This window comes from Schistocerca serialis, chromosome 2, assembly GCF_023864345.2.
Source record: "Schistocerca serialis cubense isolate TAMUIC-IGC-003099 chromosome 2, iqSchSeri2.2, whole genome shotgun sequence".
Taxonomy (NCBI): domain Eukaryota; kingdom Metazoa; phylum Arthropoda; class Insecta; order Orthoptera; family Acrididae; genus Schistocerca; species Schistocerca serialis.
The window spans coordinates 344,216,915-344,237,850 of NC_064639.1; the positions used below are offsets into that span (position 1 = coordinate 344,216,915).

The 20,936-nt window shown below is 42.7% G+C and overlaps 1 protein-coding gene across 1 annotated transcript in view; it reads left to right on the forward strand.

Moving 5' to 3' along the window:
• LOC126455968 (pickpocket protein 28-like) overlaps positions 1-20,936 on the forward strand; it is a 124,281-nt gene that overhangs the window by 49,397 nt on the left and 53,948 nt on the right. The window contains exon 4 of the mRNA XM_050091724.1: positions 1,388-1,487. Coding sequence (XP_049947681.1) covers positions 1,388-1,487 — 100 coding nt within the window. The remainder of the gene's footprint in view (positions 1-1,387; positions 1,488-20,936) is intronic.

Here is a 20,936-nt window from a genome sequence, read left to right on the forward strand (position 1 = left end):
ATCCTATAATCTGTTGTTGATGTTTCTCATTCTTTTCTTGAACTGTTGCTCCACGGTACCTATTGCTCTTTTCTGTTTGCATAATATTTGTTTCTCAATATTTTAGCGCGCTTTCCACGTCCATGAAGAATTTAATTGTGTCTCTACAGATTCTTAAACCAACTGGACGAGTACTTGCTGTCTCTTTGAAGAGACTAATTATCTGTTTGTTGTATATGAAATCCGACGAAAACTTACTGGGATTTCTCCTATCACACTAGAGCACAATGTAGACGAATAGCTAAGAGAAGGCTTCACACATCATTATACCGATGCACTGTTCTGTAGAGTGATCTTGATCAACAACAGAGGCGCTAAAAAAAGGAAGTTAACTCGAAAATATTTTGCAAGAATATCACAGAGCTGAAACCAGCCTCCGTAGCGAAGGTAGCTAACGCACGCCTGTGCGGTGCCGCTCTGCTTGAAGATAAGCTGGTCTGAATCCTGGTGATGGAAGAAAATGTCACTGCCAGGATCAGGCCGGCAACACGAGAGCATGTAGTTCTACATCACATGTCTTTGCGCAAGTGTCCAGCATAAAACTCCAAAGTTCTCCGCCGTGCCTCATGAAATGAGGGCATGCGACACTGTTGATAGTGATCCGCCAATCGGATGGGGACGTTAACCTTGGCGGCTTCCTTAATCGAGAGAAATACGCTATGTGTGCCGGGACCGAGTTTCACCTTCTTCCTCCTCTCATCGTCATCCTACAACAAAAACTTAACACTACACTATACGCTCTTCCCTTACTCTCATCTGCACTTCCTAAGAACATACGACACAACTCTCACATACCCCTAAGCAGAGACCAATGCACGCGGAGGAAGAACTCATTTTCCAACAGACAAGTTCATCCCGTAGGATATAAAGTTTTTGTCTAGGTCAAAAATTTATACAGTGCGAAGACCGGTTTCGATTGCGTAACAATCATTTCAGATCTACATTAGATAGAAAAACTCTTGTTCATAAAAAGTTCTACCTACTTACAATAAATACGGTATAAACAGCAGATAAAGTGACTGAGAACGTAACATAAAGTTATCCATACCGTGTGTACCTCGTGACATTTTGTACAATCAAATGCCGCGGGGAGTGGCCTCGCGGTTTGAGGCGCCGTGTCACGGATTGCGCGGCCCCTCACGCCGGAGGTTCGAGTCCTCCCTCGGGCATGATTGTCTTTGTTGTTCTTAGCATAAGTTAGTGTAAGTAGTGTGTAAGTCCAGGGACCGATGACCTCCGCAGTTTGGTCCCTTAGGAATTCACACACATTTTAAAATTTTTGTACAATCAATTACTGAGTCATTAACATTATATGTTAACTGTCGTACTGTTTATCTCTTTTTTGTAGGCAGAGAATGTACTCGGACGTATCCCTGGTCTGTGATGCTCACGTCTACAACAAAGGAGACTTGTTCACCAACTACAGCACCGTCGAGTTTCTCAAGGAGGTACGCCCAGCTTATAACAGCAGACGTGACTCTTTTTGTCATCCCATGCTACTTGCTCGTTGTACAAAAATTAGTCATCCACATAAAAGAACAGTGGTTGGTTTGGAGGAGTTGTAAAAGGTGGTGTATAATTGGTACCGGCGGACATGTAACCCTTCAACAAGTAAAGCCATCGCAGTGAGGTGATTAGTATTTGCCAGGTTGTTTTATGGAATCGGTGGATCGGCGCAGTAAGGTGATCGAAATGGACACGTCACAGAATAGCAGAAACGAGTTACGTGTTTGGACATACTCAAGATCACACCATGAAATGAAGATGGCCGATTTTTACTTCTACCAATGCGAAATGTCCAACGTGACCACAAACAATGGTCTTCGTTGATCCATTATGGATCGTGGGACGACGGCTGGCATGAACTTCTTGATGCAATAATTTACCAACAGCCGTATGATTTGTAGAAGTTTATTTTATTTTATGAACTTCTACGTGCTACCAGTTTCGGCATTTCACTGATGCCACCTTCAGGCCCCACTCGTCATAGTCGTAAAACCGCTATACACGGAAGGAGCCATGTAACTGGACCCGTGAATCGACAGCTCTTGGTGGCCAGGCGACATAGACTGAGCACTTGATCCATTACGGATCGTGGGACGACGGCTGGCATGAACTCAGTTGCAGGACGATTGATTCACGGATCCAGTTATACGGCTCCTTCCTTGTATAGCGATTTTACGACTATGACGAGTGGGGCCTGAAGATGGCATCAATGTAATGCCGAAACTGGTAGCACATAGAAGTTCATAAAATAAAATAAATTTCTACAGTACATACGGCTGTTGGTGAATTATTGCATCAATAAGACAAACAATAGTGTACGACTTGAAGCCTTGTAACATGGCAGAAGTTTACTTGCCAGCTCACATGTCTGCTCGCAAGCAGGCGCCGTTGACTGCTATGCTTCCTGGCCTACCTTTCCGATACATACAGCACTGCTTCAGGGCCTTATACTTTACAAATAATTGTACATTCTTACTTGTCAAAGTAGGTGGTCCGCATGTCATACATTTGGGACAATTCTACACTTGTCTAGCAGTGAGCAACAAATTCTTTCAAACACCCTTGGATCATCTCATAAATCCTGTCAGACTTGTAGAATTCACTGCTCCAGTTCTTCAAACGTAACGAAGGAAGTGCTGTACACTTTACTTTAGAGACAACCACGGACAGTAAAATACAGAGGACATAGCTAAGGTGTTTTGGAGGCCAACGGACAAATGCTCCTCAACCTATTCATCTTGAACCATAGTGGCGCTTTAGGGTCGTTTACGCTGCCACCTCACTGCACGCTGGCACGATCCGGCGACGATGAAACAAGCCCACTGAGTCTTACCGGCCCATTTAACTTGCACCAGAGCTCCTCTCTGAGACCTTTGCCAGGCGATGATATTAACGTGGTTTGCCTTTCGCGCTGCGACCGTCACCGTATATCCTGAAACTTGAGGTGAGGATGTAGCGTAAATGAAACACGGCTTCCGGGTAACTGTGAGGTAGAGTGTGCCAGCGGCGAGCAGCGAGAGGCTAACAGCGAGGCTGCGGCATAAACGGACCCACAGACGTCGTCTTACATCAGCAGAATAAAGCGCCTCTACCTCATCACACATGTACCACATTCCCCAATGTTGTGCAAGGTGAGGTAGTTCATGGCTGAAATTTGAACCCAGTTCGATGAGAAACTTTATATACACTATTTAAATCGTTGTAAGTAGGACGGTATTCCATACTCAAATCTGTGGTGGCCATAACTACACATTCGCAGTTTTTGCACAAATGCCTAGTTAGCGTACTCGTTTTTAATGATATCACTTTAGCTACCAAGTAGTGTTTCGTTCCATGTGAGGCACATCCGTTGAACATCGTCGTGAACGATGCAGTGCTGTTATGTCCTGTTGTGAGCTTTGCATAAAAATTTATCTGTAGTTGAAAAAAAAAAACTGAATATTCGTTTTTCGAAAACATTCTCCGCGTATGACACGTGCTTTACATATCGTATTCAACTGTTGAGCAATACTCGTTGTTGGCCCTGCGTTGCGCTTAGTAACAGTGTCGTGAAACAAAAGTTTAATCCAAGGGAAACAATGAATTTGAAAGAACGAAAATAAATCTTATTAAATTCCAAAATAAGCTAACAGTATACTCAGTGAAAACTATTTAACTGTAACTCAGTACTGAAGCACGTTATGAAAGTTGCGCCGCGCGGGATTAGCCGAGCGGTTTGAGGCGCTGCAGCCATGGACTGTGCGGCTGGCCCCGGCGGAGGTTCGAGTCCTCCCTCGGGCATGGGTGTGTGTGTTTGTCCTTAGGATAATTTAAATTAAGTAGTGTGTAAGCTTAGGGACTGATGACCTTAGCAGTTAAGTCCCGTAAGATTTCACACACATTCGAACATTTTTGAAAGTTGCGTAACATGAAGTGCACAGTTTGGCTTGAAATATCTACGAAACAAAATACTCCTCAACACGGTTCAAAATAACTGTTTACTATTACCTACACTGTTCACTGTAAATTAATCTGCTTAATAAGCACATTTCCAGAAAATTCTGATTGTATGCTATTTGCTCAGAACACTGCAAAGTGAATCTGCCCTGAAATCAAAGCCACTTACCTGATGCACAGCATGCTGTTTTGTGTCTGCTGTGCTGACGTTCTCGGAAGCAAATTGAAATCAGCAGAAATCAGAAATCAGAAGAAAAATAATCTACTCACTACAAAATTAGTTTTTTGCTTTTCAGAAACAGTCTGTGGCTTTGACTGGCGTAATATGCAGTTCACACACGACAGAATATTTAAAACTTTACTAAGGATGATGGAAGAGGGTTTCACTTTAAAGAAAAACGCGTTCTTGAAAAACTGAACTCTGATTATTGTCAAAAAGATAGAACAACATACGAAGACTATAACAACTACAAAATTCTCTCATTGTTAAAAAGATTGCGGACATTTAAACTGATTGTGCTACTTGTGATGTAATCCAAACAAAGAGATTAAATTAACACTGACCATGAATATTTTTAGTTATTTAAGGGAGTAAGACTTCTTGCAATTAATAGCTCTGACAAACATACATTTCATTCTTGCATATGCATTGGCTACCTTGAAATATTCCTTCAAAAATCTTCTTCCTTAGTAGAATGAGTAACATATTTTTACAAACAAGTTTTCATATCCATAAAGTATTTCAAATAATTTTCCCTGAATTCACAAAAATTAATTCTCTTTCTCCGAAAACAACTTTTAGCTGTTAAGTCTCAAATAAGAATACCCGGGCACTGCACAACTGACCGGCGACCAGCTGCACCACAGATTACATTCAACAGAGTCGAGGATCGTATCCACTACTCAGGCAGGGACCTCATACAACTTTCTCCCAGTTAAGTTGAGTTATATACAGTGGCAGAACACAGATGAAAACCTTACATTATTCCCTGACCCCCAGAAAAAGTTTCATACGGACTGTCTTAGCTCTGGTGAGACAAGGAGAATGATTTTTCTTAATTACAAAAAAGTGAGTACAATAAACTACAATTATAAATAATATTAGAAGTGTTAGGACTTTAGATTACGAAAGGTACAAGAAAATACTCTGAGCTGTTTTTTACATGTGGAGATCGTCTTTGCACAGGAAGGGAGCTGACACACTATTTGTCGAGTTCTGTATATTGTAGATACATACTGCATCAGTTGTGACCCTTGAAGATTTGCTTTAATGTCTCATATCATTAATCGTGAGGCTACTATGGGAATACGCTTGAAGGTAAAATGTTGCATCACATAGCACCAACAAAGATACTGTTCAATATCTCTTTTCATCATGCGTGTGGGTAAGAAGGGGAATGCAACTACCACCATACTGACACATTTTCTGAAGATTGATGAAGTTTCATCAGAGGCAGCCTCAGTAAGGCACTTGTTTACCCATTGCAGACAACACTCTGAAGATTGGTAGTAAATGTAGAATCTAATTTGAGCAGACTCAAGGAAATAATTTACACTGACAGCTCGTGTATCCATTTGAAGGCTCGTACGTATCTTCTATTTCCTTTAAGTGTGTGCAAAAATTAGTTCAGCTCATAGTAACTTCATTGATTTTTTTTACATGACAAAAACCGGAACTGGACATGCAGTATTGTCTCTCTAAGAAATGACCTATAAATAACTACGTGAAATAACCAAAATATATGAAGCTTTCATATATAGTAAAATACGACCTTATTCCTAGCGAGTACGTAAAATGGTACAAGTGTGTTGCATGAAAATGTAAGACGAAGCTTATGTACAAAACACGAATATTTTTAGATTACAATAATCAGTGTGACAAAAAAACATGTATACACACAAATAATTGTGCAGTAGTCTGTGCAAGACACAAAAGTAAAGTTTAACGAGTGGAGCAACTGGAAAAACAGCAACATCTGTTGATTCATCGTGGATACGGGACAGTGGCTGGTCAAATATTTATCAGAGAGAAATCGCCAAGGAACCATATGTTTTCAGAATTTATTTTATGTAGAGACCAGTTTCGGCATCTCATTAATGCCATCTTCAGGTCCCAAGTCGTCAAGTCTTCAAAATAAACACTCTAAAAACGAATTCACGGAATCCAGATGTTGATGGCTCCAGTTATGCAAGTATCGATATGTGTGATTGTCTACACATGGAGTGCACAGGCACCTGAAGAGGGCATTAATGAGATGCGGAAACTGGTCATTTAAATAAAATATTTTCTGAAAACATGAGGCTGTTTGGTGATTTTTCTTTGGTGAACATCAATATCTTCTTACGGTGACAAATGACGATAATACTGTACGAGAAAATCTAGTGGGCAAAAATATCTGATTACGCAGAATTAACGATTAACATCTAAAACATAGGAACAGTGGTAATATAAATACATGCATGAAAACTACGCACACAACGTAAGAGCAAGAAGGTGTACAGATCATAAATAAAGGACAAAAAAAATGTATGATAGTTCATGTATTGGGAAAGAAAATGAACTGAGTGCACTTCAGAGTCAAAGTCTCAGTCAGTATGTGTGATATTCCATGCTAGCATCATATACTACTCCAATATACTGACCAGCTTTCTAACTTCTGTATATGTACTTCATAAATTTATTATTTTGCTGAATTCTCATACTTTTTTAGTAATATCTTCTATTTCAGTTTACCTGCCCCAAATATCATATTCAATCTTCCTTCAAATATTTCGTTATCTCACCATCATAATCATATAATATAACCATTATTTATCCTGGGTACAAGCATTTAAATTTCCATATTGCAATCAACATCTTTCTGCAACCAAAGAATATGTGCAATTTTATTCGACCTTTCTGCTCACACATTTTACTACTTCCATTTCTATTTCATTTCAAAGTACACCTGCTATATTCTTTATTTACTGTCTTCCTGTACCCATTTTTCATCATTTTCTTATTAGTCATGACATTTACCTTATTTATAGCCTCTAACAGTAATCGCTTATCCTAAATGAACTCTCGTAAAATTATAGGCGCCACAATATACACATATTCACAAAAATATTTCATAGACTAGCAATGTAGCCAAATTCATTGTTGTACCCAAATGAACATGACAAATGTTTCATCAGAAGAGCAATACAGCGAAGTATCTTATACTACATATATGCAGCAAAAATTGTTGTAGAACAGTAAACAAAAAGAAGTACACATTCTTATGCTAAGACAGAACGCACACAACACGTTTCATCATAAAAACAATGCAGCAAGAAAAGCAAAGTGTATTATCGCAGCCGGCCGGAGTGGTCGAGCGGTTCTAGGCGCTACAGTCTGGAACCGCGCGATCTCTACGGTCGCAGGTTCGAGTCCTGCCTCGGGCATGGATGTGTGTGTTGTCCTTAGGTTAGTTAGGTTTAAGTAGTTCTAAGTTCTAGGGGACTGATGACCTCAGAAGTTAAGTCCCATAGTGCTCAGAGCCATTTTTGTATTATCATAAAAATGCAAGGTACCAGCGTCATCACAAAATCCCAATAATAAGTAAATGTTAAAAAGGTATGTTGGTGCACCAATAATCATGTATTGCAATAGTTCACTTAAGACACTAACTATGTTAAGCAATAGCTATATTATGCAAGAAAATTATATACATTTCACAAAATTACACTAATCCGTGGCAAGATAATTAGTTAAGCGCTAAAAATGTGAAAAAGGGGGAAAAAGCATTACGAGTTGGTAGCATATGTTCATTAAAATACTCATTTTAGCACAAAAATACATCTGTATATCAATCAATAGCCTTCTCATTCATGTTTTCCATCTCCGCCTATTGTCATCATATAGTACTAAACAAAACTTTTCATTCAACAGTGCATGTCTCATATGTCTACAATATGCGCATAATTACCAAATTCGTTTCAACATATTGAATTTTATCATACTTGTATGACCTGATGAAAAAAGGTGCGTAATTAGTTACAACAGAAAAAAGTACATATTTCAACAGGATAATGCTCTCGTATCACATATACTGCAAGTAAAAACAAAATTATCACAAAACATTATAAAGAACATAATATGTCAGAAATGTATGCCATACCAATAACGATTCAAGATAGTATTCAAGACGATCATACCTGAGCGAAATACAAAAGTCACTATTCCATAAATGGTTTGATATATATTACATGATGTAGTCCTTTACTTTTTTTAGTACATATTGTTTATTGTAGCCATTTCTACTGCATTGTCATGTGCTATTTGACGAATTCTGTGATGTTCATTATATATCAAGAACAACCTATGACTTAGATGCTTATTTTTCTGTGATACAGGATGAGATTTCACAAGTACTTCCTGACCAATGTATAGTTTTTTGGCATTTAGCTTAGCACATTGTGAGTTCTTCCTTCGCTCTGTAACTTCCTTGATGTTAGGTTAGTTATCGCTGACTCTGTTGCCTCCTTCTGATGTAGCCTGCGTGAGTCAGGAAATGGTAGAAGCTCTCTAATCAAGGATGTAGCCACGATTTTGTCAAAGGGACAGTCCAATCTGTTAAAGAGGATCTTATAAAGGCCCATGTTTTTCAATTTATGCTGAAAACACATATATTTATTTATTAATTTTGTGTACATAATTTGCTTTTTGGATATATCAAGAAAATGTATCGATAAAACGGCGGAAAAATTATCGACGTAGCTGCCTATAAAAATATCGGCTGTACATTGTAAGTATACTGGCAGTTTTAGGCCTGTATATTTAAGTATTGATTTATTATTAGATATTCTGTAAATCAACAAGCTAGCAACCTGCCCATCCACCTTAGAGCAAGAATTGAAAGGAAAACGATGCACGTTCGCGCTTGCCGATGGCCACTTTGCTAACAATGCACACTGCATGTAAGTGGCACAATAAAACGTATCTGATGGGTCCATCGATCGGTCTCGTCACATATCGGATTTGTCAGGAGCACTTCATGTCGACTTCACTGTTTTTTCGATTCTTTAAAAGCCAGCTACCTAGCAGTTGTAGTATCAGAACTACATGGTGAAGCTAAAAGCTTCAGTTTCTGTTGGTAGCGCCGAGCGCCGATTACGTCAGCGTTTCCCGTCACACGTCTCCGCCCACCGCAACGACGAATTTAGATTTTTGTCCATCATTTTCAGCAGCTGCTTTTGAAGAAATCTCGATGTCCAGCAGAAGTAGCCGACTGGTTGCCTTGAAAATACACTCCTGGAAATTGAAATAAGAACACCGTGAATTCATTGTCCCAGGAAGGAGAAACTTTATTGACACATTCCTGGGGTCGGATACATCACATGATCACACTGACAGAACCACAGGCACATAGACACAGGCAACAGAGCATGCACAATGTCGGCACTAGTATAGTGTATATCCACCTTTCGCAGCAATGCAGGCCCGCTATTCTCCCATGGAGACGATCGTAGAGATGCTGGATGTAGTCCTGTGGATGGGCTTGCCATGCCATTTCCACCTGGCGCTCAGTTGGACCAGCGTTCGTGCTGGACGTGCAGACCGCGTGAGACGACGCTTCATCCAGTCCCAAACATGCTCAATGGAGGACAGATCCGGTGATCTTGCTGGCCAGGGTAGTTGACTTACACCTTCTAGAGCACGTTGGGTGGCACGGGATACATGCGGACGTGCATTGTCCTGTTGGAACAGCAAGTTCCCTTGCCGGTCTAGGAATGGTAGAACGATGGGTTCGATGACGGTTTGGATGTACCGTGCACTATTCAGTGTCCCCTCGACGATCACCAGTGGTGTACGGCCAGTGTAGGAGATCGCTCCCCACACCATGATGCCGGGTGTTGGCCCTGTGTGCCTCGGTCGTATGCAGTCCTGATTGTGGCGCTCACCTGCACGGCGCCAAACACGCATACGATCATCATTGGCACCAAGGCAGAAGCGACACGTCTCCATTCGTCCCTCCATTCACGCCTGTCGCGACACCACTGGAGGCGGGCTGCACGATGTTGGGGCGTGAGCGGAAGACGGCCTAACGGTGTGCGGGACCGTAGCCCAGCTTCATGGAGACGGTTGCGAATGGTCCTCGCCGATACCTCAGGAGCAACAGTGTCCCTAATTTGCTGGGAAGTGGCGGTGCGGTCCCCTACGGCACTGCGTAGGATCCTACGGTCTTGGCGTGCATCCGTGCGTCGCTGCGGTCCGGTCCCAGGTCGACGGGCACGTGCACCTTCCGCCGACCACTGGCGACAACATCGATGTACTGTGGAGACCTCACGCCCCACGTGTTGAGCAATTCGGCGGTACGTCCACCCGGCCTCCCGCATGCCCACTATACGCCCTCGCTCAAAGTCCGTCAACTGCACATACGGTTCACGTCCACGCTGTCGCGGCATGCTACCAGTGTTAAAGACTGCGATGGAGCTCCGTATGCCACGGCAAACTGGCTGACACTGACGGCGGCGGTGCACAAATGCTGCGCAGCTAGCGCTATTCGACGGCCAACACCGCGGTTCCTGGTGTGTCCGCTGTGCCGTGCGTGTGATCATTGCTTGTACAGCCCTCTCGCAGTGTCCGGAGCAAGTATGGTGGGTCTGACACACCGGTGTCAATGTGTTCTTTTTTTCCATTTCCAGGAGTGTATATTGTAACACAACTGGTGTGCTGTCTCTTCACATCGGAAGTCTTATTATTCCTTACCCCCTCCCCTCCCCCCCCCCCCCTCCCAGTGCAGCCGGAGTTCCTCTGTGTGCCGCCTATACTTCCTTCACACAGTCAAAGAGAAAGACTGGACGTGACGAACGCTTAAAAGGTAGTAAGACTCCCTTCTCACCATGAAAGTAAAATTATGTCCTACTACAATTTCAAAAGGACAACTTCATATATTTTCCGAAAATTGTGAAAAGCTTAACGTAAAATAGAAATATCGGTACTGTCGGCACTCGATATTGTCGTTTCGATGTCGATATATCGGTAGAAATATTAGCGCCGTTATACAGGGTGATTATAATTAAAATTAAACTTTCTGACCACTGGCCAGAATGACGCCAAATTACAACGGAATATTTTCGGAGAAGGGGGTAAACGTATGGCAGAAGAAAAATAAATAGCTATAAAATGTAACAACAGATGGCTCTGTAAGCATCGTAATTTAATTGTGGTTGATCAGAAATGACCAATGAATTATACAACACTGCCTAAGGTGTACGTTTGACGTTAAACAAACTGTACTACTCAGTGTATATGGGTGTACAGGTGTGATATTGTTAATTACGTAAGCCTATCCATCACGGCAAGGTCATATCACATCAAATGGGAAAAATCGGTTTTTAATTGTCCTGTGCCCAAAATCGGCATAAAAACCTAGGCCAAAAACCGAGTAAAAGCATCTATAAAAATCAAATCAGATTATTAATTTCCGTGAGACTATCGCAAACCATGTTCAATATGCTGTTCACCGTTTTCTGCAACAAGTTGAAATCGAGAAACAACATGTTCCACAACTGATCGAAGTGTTTCCGAGGACATGTGCAGAATCTGTTGTGGAATGCGTGCCTTCAGTGCAGCTAAGTTTGCAGTCGGAACACTGAACACATCTTTCAGATAGCCCCACGGCCAGAAGTCACAAGGATTAAGATCAGTTGATCGGGACAGCCAGGCTGTAGGGAAATGGCGGCTGATAATTCTAGCATTTCCGAGATGGCGTTTCAGCAGCTGCTTAACTGGATTTTCAATGTGCGGAGATGCACCATCTTGCATAAAAATGATATCCACGCTGTTGGAGAGCTGGAATGACACGGTTGCATAAAAGACTTACAGCGCATACCAGTGACTGTACGGGAGACTGGACCGGAAGCACTTGTCTCTTAGAAAAAATATGGCCCAATGATAAATGACGCCGTAAACCCGCACCACACAGTGACCTTTTCAGGATGAAGTGATACTGGTTGATTTTCGTATGGATTTTCCGTTGCCCATATTCGACAATTCTGTATACTGACATATCCTGTTAGACGGAAGTGGGCTTCGTCTGTCTACCAAATTTTTCATGGCCAGTCATTGTCCACTACCATACGAGCAAGAAATTCTAAAGCAAAGGTCTCTCTTGCTGGCAGGTCAACAGGAAGCAACTCGTGCACATGGGTAATTTTGAATGGATAGCGAAGGAGGATGTTTTGTAGGATTTTACGCACCGTGGTCAAGGTATGTCCAATGGTCGGGCAATTCTCCGTGCGCTACACGTTTGCACACAACTACTCGTCTCCTTCTGAATTGCTGTGTGAACTGATGTCGAATCAATTCGTTTCCTCCCTCTACCAGGTTGCACACCAAAACAACCTGTCTTCTCCAATTTCCGAATCATTTTCTCCAGACCCAAGGCAGTCATCGGACCAATGCCTTTTTCCAAACCCTTCAGTGTCCGGAACTTCTGCAGAGCCAAATGTGCACAGTCATCATTGTTGTACTTGTAATAGAGCTTTACAAGCAGAACGCGATCCTGCATTGAGACAGTCATGGCGAACGTCGCAGACGCGAAAGGAGGAAAAGCAGTGTACCCGGCGTACTTATACCAACTGCAATGGGTCGTGCGCATAACAGGTCATTTCATTTACTTATTCTGACACACACAGCGCCTTCTATTGATCAATTTTCACACTGTTTTTTTTTTCTTCTGCCATACGTTTTCCCCCTTCTCCGATAATATTCGGTTGCAGTTTGACGCCATTCTGACCAGTGGTGTCATTTCTACAGCGTTTTGAAAGTTTAACTTTAATTACAGATATAATCATCCTGTATATTGATATTTTATAGAAAAAAATCTATATAACGATATTTTATCAACAGCACTACTAGGAAGGCCTTTGGTTGGACTTTTATCTCACAGTGCCCTTCAACTATCGCGGATGCCTGCACAGCGGAAGGAAGAAACTATTACTGCGTTGATTGATGCGTATAGGGAAGAATTGTGCTTATTTGCTGAGAAAACTCACAATTACTGTAACAAACATGTGTACCTGAAGCAGCATTTTTTAATCACATAGCTTGTCGTGTGACAGCTTAGGGAACGACCTAGCCGTCCCCGATGCCTGCTAGCCAACAGGTTTCCGCCCCGTCAAGCAACTTAGGGCAAAACGTGTCCGTGTTACATGAGCTTGGAAATTATGTACACAAGCACCTCCTATCTTAAAAGAAAATGCATCATCAGGGCGTCGATACACGCGATGCCTGCATCACTTGAAAGGAGACGAAATCGTGACTCATCGCACCAATCCACGCGTTTCCTTTCAGTTTCTGAATTGTTTGGCTTCTGAAGACATGCAGCTTTGTACAAATTGTTAATCTATTTTTTCAGAAATAAACGATAGCTTTGGATTCTTTTCGACTACAGTTGGAGCCGTGTTGATGATTTACCTGATCCTGTGAAAGAAGCACTCCTGTTCCCTAATACAGACTTCAAGAGGAACATATTGAGAGTTGCACTTCTGTTTTATGGCAACAGGATATACTATTGGGCTGCAAGACTTGTCTTTTCCGACGTACCAGAGTCCAGATGTCTACTGCGTGCAGTTCCCTTAGCAGCGTTGGCTCAGAAACAAAAACGGTTATTGTTATCTCGTCAGACTGCTTAAATAACACAGGAATACTGCTCTCTTACATTCTATGTCTGGTGGAATGACTGACAACTGTCACTATCAATGCCTGACACATGAATTACCACCTGCACACCAGCTTCTGTTTTTATTAAAATCAGTCATATCTGCCCAGATGCCTTAACTGCACTCGTACGAAACCAAGCCTCACGTTCATACTTGCAGCTGAACAGTACACCAGAATTCACACACAGTCTCAGCCGTACATAAACAGAAACAAATACAGCATAACAGTAAGGTTTCGAATTTTATTATGAAGAATGAGCTACGTCTTGCTTCAGAGAGAGGTAGTGTGTATTAATGTTCCTACGGCAAATTTTCCTCTGCAAACTGATGGTTGCTTGACTTGCTAGAAACTTATTAGAATTTATTGCACAATTTGTATGTAAATGGTTGCAAACCGAATTTAAACTGTTCTGTGGGATGACTATAACAAAATCATAACTGCTGCGTACGTACTTGCATGTGTTCACTGCCGTCTTTGAATGCTATATTGACACAATGGCACAACTGCATCAAGCTCTGGAAACAAAGTTAAATTACGAAGTTGAACTGTCTTAATCTAGCAAGATGTAATAGTACTTCTTCGAGAAAACAAAGTTTCCTCACTTGATTTTTACCGTAACGAAAATATTCTGTTGCAAGTAATAGTCTGTGTCTCCTGTAATTCTTAAATGCTCTTCACTGGTGGTGACTGATTGCTAATGAAAAATTTTACCTCTCGAAGTGTTTTCAATAACTGAGCTTACAATTGTCATTATGGATCTGTAGCGTCTTGGCCGGCCGGTGTGGGCGTGCGGTTCTAGGCGCTTCAGTCTGGAACCGCGTGACCGCTACGGTCGCAGGTTCGAATCCTGCCTCGGGCATGGATGTGTGTGATGTCCTTAGGTTAGTTAGGTTTATGTAGTTCTAAGTTCTAGGGGACTGATGACCACAGATGTTACGTCCCATAGTGCTCAGAGCCATTTGAACCATTTGTAGCGTCTTGTACTTGCGACTGTGTATCTGCTGCTCTTGTTCCAGTGAGAACTAACTAAGATTCATAAAACGTACTGCCAATGTTCCCTTGTCTCCGCTCGTCGCGAGGAACGTCTCTGGTTGCCTGCTCTACTGCCATCAGCCACCTGTCAGTATGGCTATGATGCGTTTCGTAATGATAAAAATTACACAACTGGCCATTAAAACTGCTACACCACGAAGATGACGTGCTACAGACGCGAAATTTAACCGACAGGAAGAAGATGCTGTGATATGCAAATGATTAGCGATTCAGTGCTGACATGAGGAAAGTTTCCAACCGATTTCTCATATACAAACAGCAGTTGACCGGCGTTGCCTGGTGAAACGCTGTTGTAATGCCTCGTGTAAGGAGGAGAAATGCGTACCATCATGTTTTCGACTTTGATAAAGGTCGGATTGCAGTCTATCGCAATTGCGGTTTATCGTATCGCGACATTGCTACTCGCGTCGGACGAGATCCAATGACTGTTAGCAGAATATGGAATCTGTGGGTTCAGGAGGGTAATACGGAAAGCCGTGCTGGATACCGACGACCTCGTATCACTAGCAGTCGAGATGACAGGCATCTTATCCGCATGGCTGTAACGGATCGTGCAGCCACGTCTCGATCCCTGAGTCAACAGATGGGGACGTTTGCAAGACAGCAACCATCTGCACGAACAATTCGACGACGTTTGCAGCAGCATGGACTATCAGCTCGGAGACCATGACTGCGGTTACCCTTGACGCTGCATCACAGACAGCAGCGCCTATGATGGTGTACTCGACGACGAACCTGGGTGCACGAATGGCAAAAAGTCATTTTTTTCGGATGAATCCAGGTTCTGTTTACAGCATCATGACGAGCGCATCCGTGTTTGGTGACATCGCGGTGAACGCACATTGGAAGCATGTATTTGTCATCGCCATACTGGCGTATCACCCGGCGTGATGGTATGGGGTGCCATTGGTTACACGTCTCGGTGACCTCTTGTTCGCATTGACGGCACTTTGAACAGTGGACGTTACATTTCAGATGTGTTACGACCCGTGGCTGTACCCTTCATTCGATGCCTGCGAAACCCTACATTTAAGCAGGATAATGCACGACCGCATGTTGCTGGTCCTGTACGGGCCTTTCTGGATACAAAAAATGTTCGACTGCTGCCCTGGCCAGCACATTCTCCAGATCTCTCACCAATTGAAAACGTCTGGTCAATGATGGCCGAGCAACTGGCTCGTCACAATACGCCAGTCACTACTCTTGATGATATGTGGTATCGTGTTGAAGCTGCATGGACATCCAAGCTCTGTTTGACTCAATGCCCAGGCGTATCAAGGCCGTTATTACGGCCAGGGGTGGTTGTTCCTGGTATTGATTTCTCAGGATCTATGCACCCAAATTGCGTGGAAATATAATCACATGTCAGTTCTAGTATATTTGTCCAATGAATACCCGTTTATGATCTGCATTGCAGTTTTAATGGACAGTAGCGTAGATGAAATCTTAAGTATCTCAAATATGGCTCCGTCTCTCATTCCAACCTCCGGAATTTCATTAAAACACTTCAGATAGGATCTCAATATGGTACTAGCCAGGCTATCTATATATGCACGCATTTGTTATTGCAACAATTGGCGATCATGTAATTATTTGAATAGCGTGGCCTCAGCTTATTAAAACTTCCACTTTCAGATCATTGAGTGCTTTGGCCCCCAGAGTAAATGATTGTAGCAAATGATGTACTGTTCCGTGTCTGTTTTCAGTACCGCAAAGATTACTTAATAGTCACTGTCTATTGTAACGCTGTCACCGTCACTTATCTCACCCTCTCTCTTCACCTATCTTGGCCAAAATAAGAGTTGCTGTCAACACTATACACCATCACTGTCAATGCACCATATGTGTACTCGCGTTACCTTCGTGACAGGCGCTCACGATCCACATTCTTTCGATATCTTGAAATCGTCCTCCTGTCGTCTTCTGCTTAGATTTCACTGCTGAACCTTCGGTTCGTCTTGTCTTCAGTCTCCAGCTTTCTCGTCGTCTCTCTTTGTTGGAAAGCTTCGAATCAATTTTTCTTCTTGAAATTAATGATTCCTTGCAATAATGATGGCCTGATGTGTCTCTGGAAGATTCCCCATTACGTTTACCATGTTCTATAAAGAACTGTTTCCGTCTCCTTGTTCGGTATGATTGTCCCTTCTCGTTTTCATCTGCTAACTGCTGTCTAAACTGGTCCTGAAAAGAAATTTATGCCGAACGTAACTTCAGCGAAGACGGTATCGATCTTTCTCCGAATACCGACTTTCAACTGTCCGCACATCAGTTTTTTAATTACAAGGTCCTGTCCTACCGGGCCACAGCATTTTCTCTTTACAGATGATGCTTACACAGAGTTTTACATTTGATCGTACGTAGACCTATATTTGGAAATAACATTCGTAAGCAAGAGCGAAATAAAAATATCGTACTGCTTTCGCCCGTATATTGCAATATTAAATGTAAGATATACACTAGGGACAAAATCTCCGTCGCAAAACCAGTTGAAATGGCCGTTCAGTCAGTGACAACATCATTTGCGGGTTTGAAACTGCTTGTCACTGACAAGGCGCGATAATCGCTACGGTCTTCTCTGTTAGGATTTTTTAGTGCACTGTTCTTACGCTGTGTTGCAAGCTTTCGAATGGTACACCATTCCTGTAAACACGTTGGCCATTCTGCGCCGATACGCAAAGATGGCCAACTTCACTCATGATGTGGTCATTATTACGTCCAAACACGATAGCTCCTTTCTGTCATTCGCCCCATCTTCATGAGGACTGGAAATTAGGCTGTATGATAACAACTTCAGTAGAGACACCAGGTATACACTTAGCAACTCACGGTAGAGTACTCTGAGGAAGACTTCATACAGTGTACCGCCTGACGTGATTCGTGTTGCTGCAAACGTCGCTGGGCAGCGGGCACTAACATAATCTGTGGACGCAGAGGATGTCACTTCAGAATTTGCCACCTCCGTGACGTAATCTAGCCAACTAGTTGCCATAATCCTGGCATACAAGTGTGCGCCTCCCCTGTTCCACGACGGTCTTAGCTTCTGACGATGACAATGGAGGCATTCAAGGAACTTTGCGATTTTATCCCGAAATTTGACGCTGGAAGTTAATTGAGAGCTTTTTATCCATAGAATTTACTTCTTTGTTGTGTGAAAATCAGTAACAGTTATGTGGGCAGATGATGGTTATTAAAAATGATGAAATGTCTTTTAACCAGAACATAGTACACAAGCAGCTGTGCTGGAGGAGGGGAATGTAACAATGGTTTACCATTAGCGGTTGCTGAAAGGCAGTTCGTGGTGAGAATGGCTTGCTGTTTCTCTGCCTGTATCTTATTTGTTGAAACCATTTCACTGTACGATGGCTGCTCATAAAATTTTATCAATTCGAAAAAAGTCATGGTGCGGCCACGAAACTTAGTAAGGTTTCTCTCATCTACGTATTCACCCTTCAATGCGACACATTTTTCCCAGTGATGGCTGACTTGGTTGAGCCCTTCATTCTAGATATCTGCAATTTTGGCTTTTGAGACAACGTTCTACCCGTAAAGCATCTCTTCGGCATTCTGAAAATGCTTCCCACACAAGGTTTCTTCATCCACGGACTAGGGGAGAAGTCACGGCATGCCATGTCCATATAATACAGTCCGTGAGATCCGCTCGGATAGCCGGATAGCACCTAGTTCCGGGATGGTTGATTTTCGCTGGTACCGGTTCGAATCAGCCCGGCGGATTAACGACACGGTCCGGTGTGCTAGTCAGCCTGGATGTGGTTTTTAGGCGGTTTCCCACATCTCAGTAAGTGAATACGGGGTTGGTACTCGCGCCCTGCCTCAGATAGACGCTACGCAAACATTTAGAAAACTTTCTCACACTTACACATACATCTATAACTAGATGGCTACTTCCAGATTACACTTAAGTACCTGGCAAAGGGTTCATAGGACCACCTTCACACTAATTCCCTATTATTCCACTCTCCAACTGGAGACGGGGGAGGGGGGGGGGGGACGAACACCTATATCTTTCCATGCGATCTCTAATTTCCGTTATTTTATTATGATGATCGTTTTTTCCTGTGTAGGACGGCCTCAACAGAATATTTTCGCATTCTGAGGAGAAAGTTGGTGATTGACATTTCGTGAGAAGATCCCAACACAAAGTAAAACGCCTTTGTTTTAATGATTTCCACCCCAAATGCTGTATCATGTCCGTGACGCTCTCTGGCCTATTTCTCGATAATACAAAACGTGCCGCCCTTCTTTGAACTTTCTCGGTGTACTTCATTAGTGCTAGGATGTTCAAGTGCAGTGTAGGCAGTCTATTTAGTGGATCTCTCTCTCTCTTTTTTCACTCTAGCCACAGACATAAGGGGTACATTGAGTCCGTCCTGGGAGGTGAACAGGTGACATGTGACCAGAGGCAGTCGGCTGCCATGTGCTACAACACGCTGTAAATATCGATCTACATTTAAAATTATGCAATTTATCTTCGAATGCGAGCCAGATATCGCATTATAAAACAGACGAGAACATATTTTGTAGCGCTCTTCCGCGATATCTAGAAACCAGTGTGAAATGATGGTCAGCCGCACTACGACCATCTCAGAGAAGGGACACAGCTGTCTGGTTTCGAGAGCGCATGCTCTGTCGTAACGGGGCTGTGGTATAATGGTCTAATGCACTGACTGGTCGTTCTTCGACTCGTGTTTATTTTATTCCTCGCAGTGTTAAACGATTAATTATAAAATGTATGTATTTAAAAAAGTACAATTTGTACACTTGAAATTAATGTGTTCTGTTTAGTTATGATTACTGTCCTTGAAAGTCAAAAGGCTATAGGCCACCACATTGCAGCACATTGATAAAATTCTCCACGAACCATCATTGCTGCTGGTCTTAGATGTTTAGTATCTTTTCATTATCAGCAGCAGCAATGGAGAGTTGGACAAAATATGATACCTCAAAGAATCAGCATGTGTGTAGCGTGTACAGAATGAGCCAGGGCATTATCATGGAGCAAAAGCACCCCCTTGGAAAGGCTATCCATAAAAACATTCTGCATCGCCTTGCCCGATGCTGGCTGCGTCTTCGCCTTTTCTGGTGGTTTCCACTATTTGCTGCGCTCCTCTCTCTCTCGGATTCATAAATCTAGCTCTTCCATGGCGATGTTACATAAGCTGACTCTGAGTAAGGGTATTCACCTATCTGGATTGAAGCTGTCTACCCAGTCTGTCTGCATACAGAGTAAATTCTCTGTGCAAGTGTGAAGATGAGTTTTAAATGTTTACGTAGCACGTATCTGAGGCGTAGCACGGGAACCAGCCCGGTATCACTTCTCTTGTGATTCCCAGTTCTGCAACAGTGAGATGTGACACTTTGTTCTCCGTTATTCAGTCTTGTTTGACGACACTGCAAGTGTCTGCGCCACCTAAGCATTGCGTCATACATGGTGCATTGTCGCGCTACATTACCGCACAATAATACAAGTTACCAATGGCCTCCCAGCCGTGTGCTAGGGTACGGTGGCGCGGGGGTTTCAGTGTGAATGTAGTTAAAACTTTATACATACCCCTCGTACTTTGTATTTTTTAAAGAGAATCAAAAAATTGCCTGCAGAAGCTGTCAGTTCATCTAAATGCCTAGGAATTACAATTGCGGATTATTTAAACTGGAACAACTACGTACAGGGTGTTTCAAAAATGACCGGTATATTTGAAACGGCAATAAAAACTAAACGAGCAGCGATAGAAATACACCGTTTGTTGCAATATGCTTGGGACAACAGTACATTTTCAGGCAGACAAACTTTCGAAATTACAGTAGTTACAATTTTCAACAACAGATGGCGCTGCAAGTGATGTGAAAGATATAGAAGACAACGTAGTCTGTGGGTGCGCCATTCTGTACGTCGTCTTTCTGCTGTAAGCGTGTGCTGTTCACAACGTGCAAGTGTGCTGTAGACAACATGGTTTATTCCTTAGAACAGAGGATTTTTCTGGTGTTGGAATTCCACCGCCTAGAACACAGTGTTGTTGCAACAAGACGAAGTTTTCAAAGGAGGTTTAATGTAACCAAAGGACCGAAAAGCGATACAATAAAGGATCTGTTTGAAAAATTTCAACAGACTGTGAACGTGACGGATGAACGTGCTGGACAGGTAGGGCGACCGCGTACGGCAACCACAGAGGGCAACGCGCAGCTAGTGCAGCAG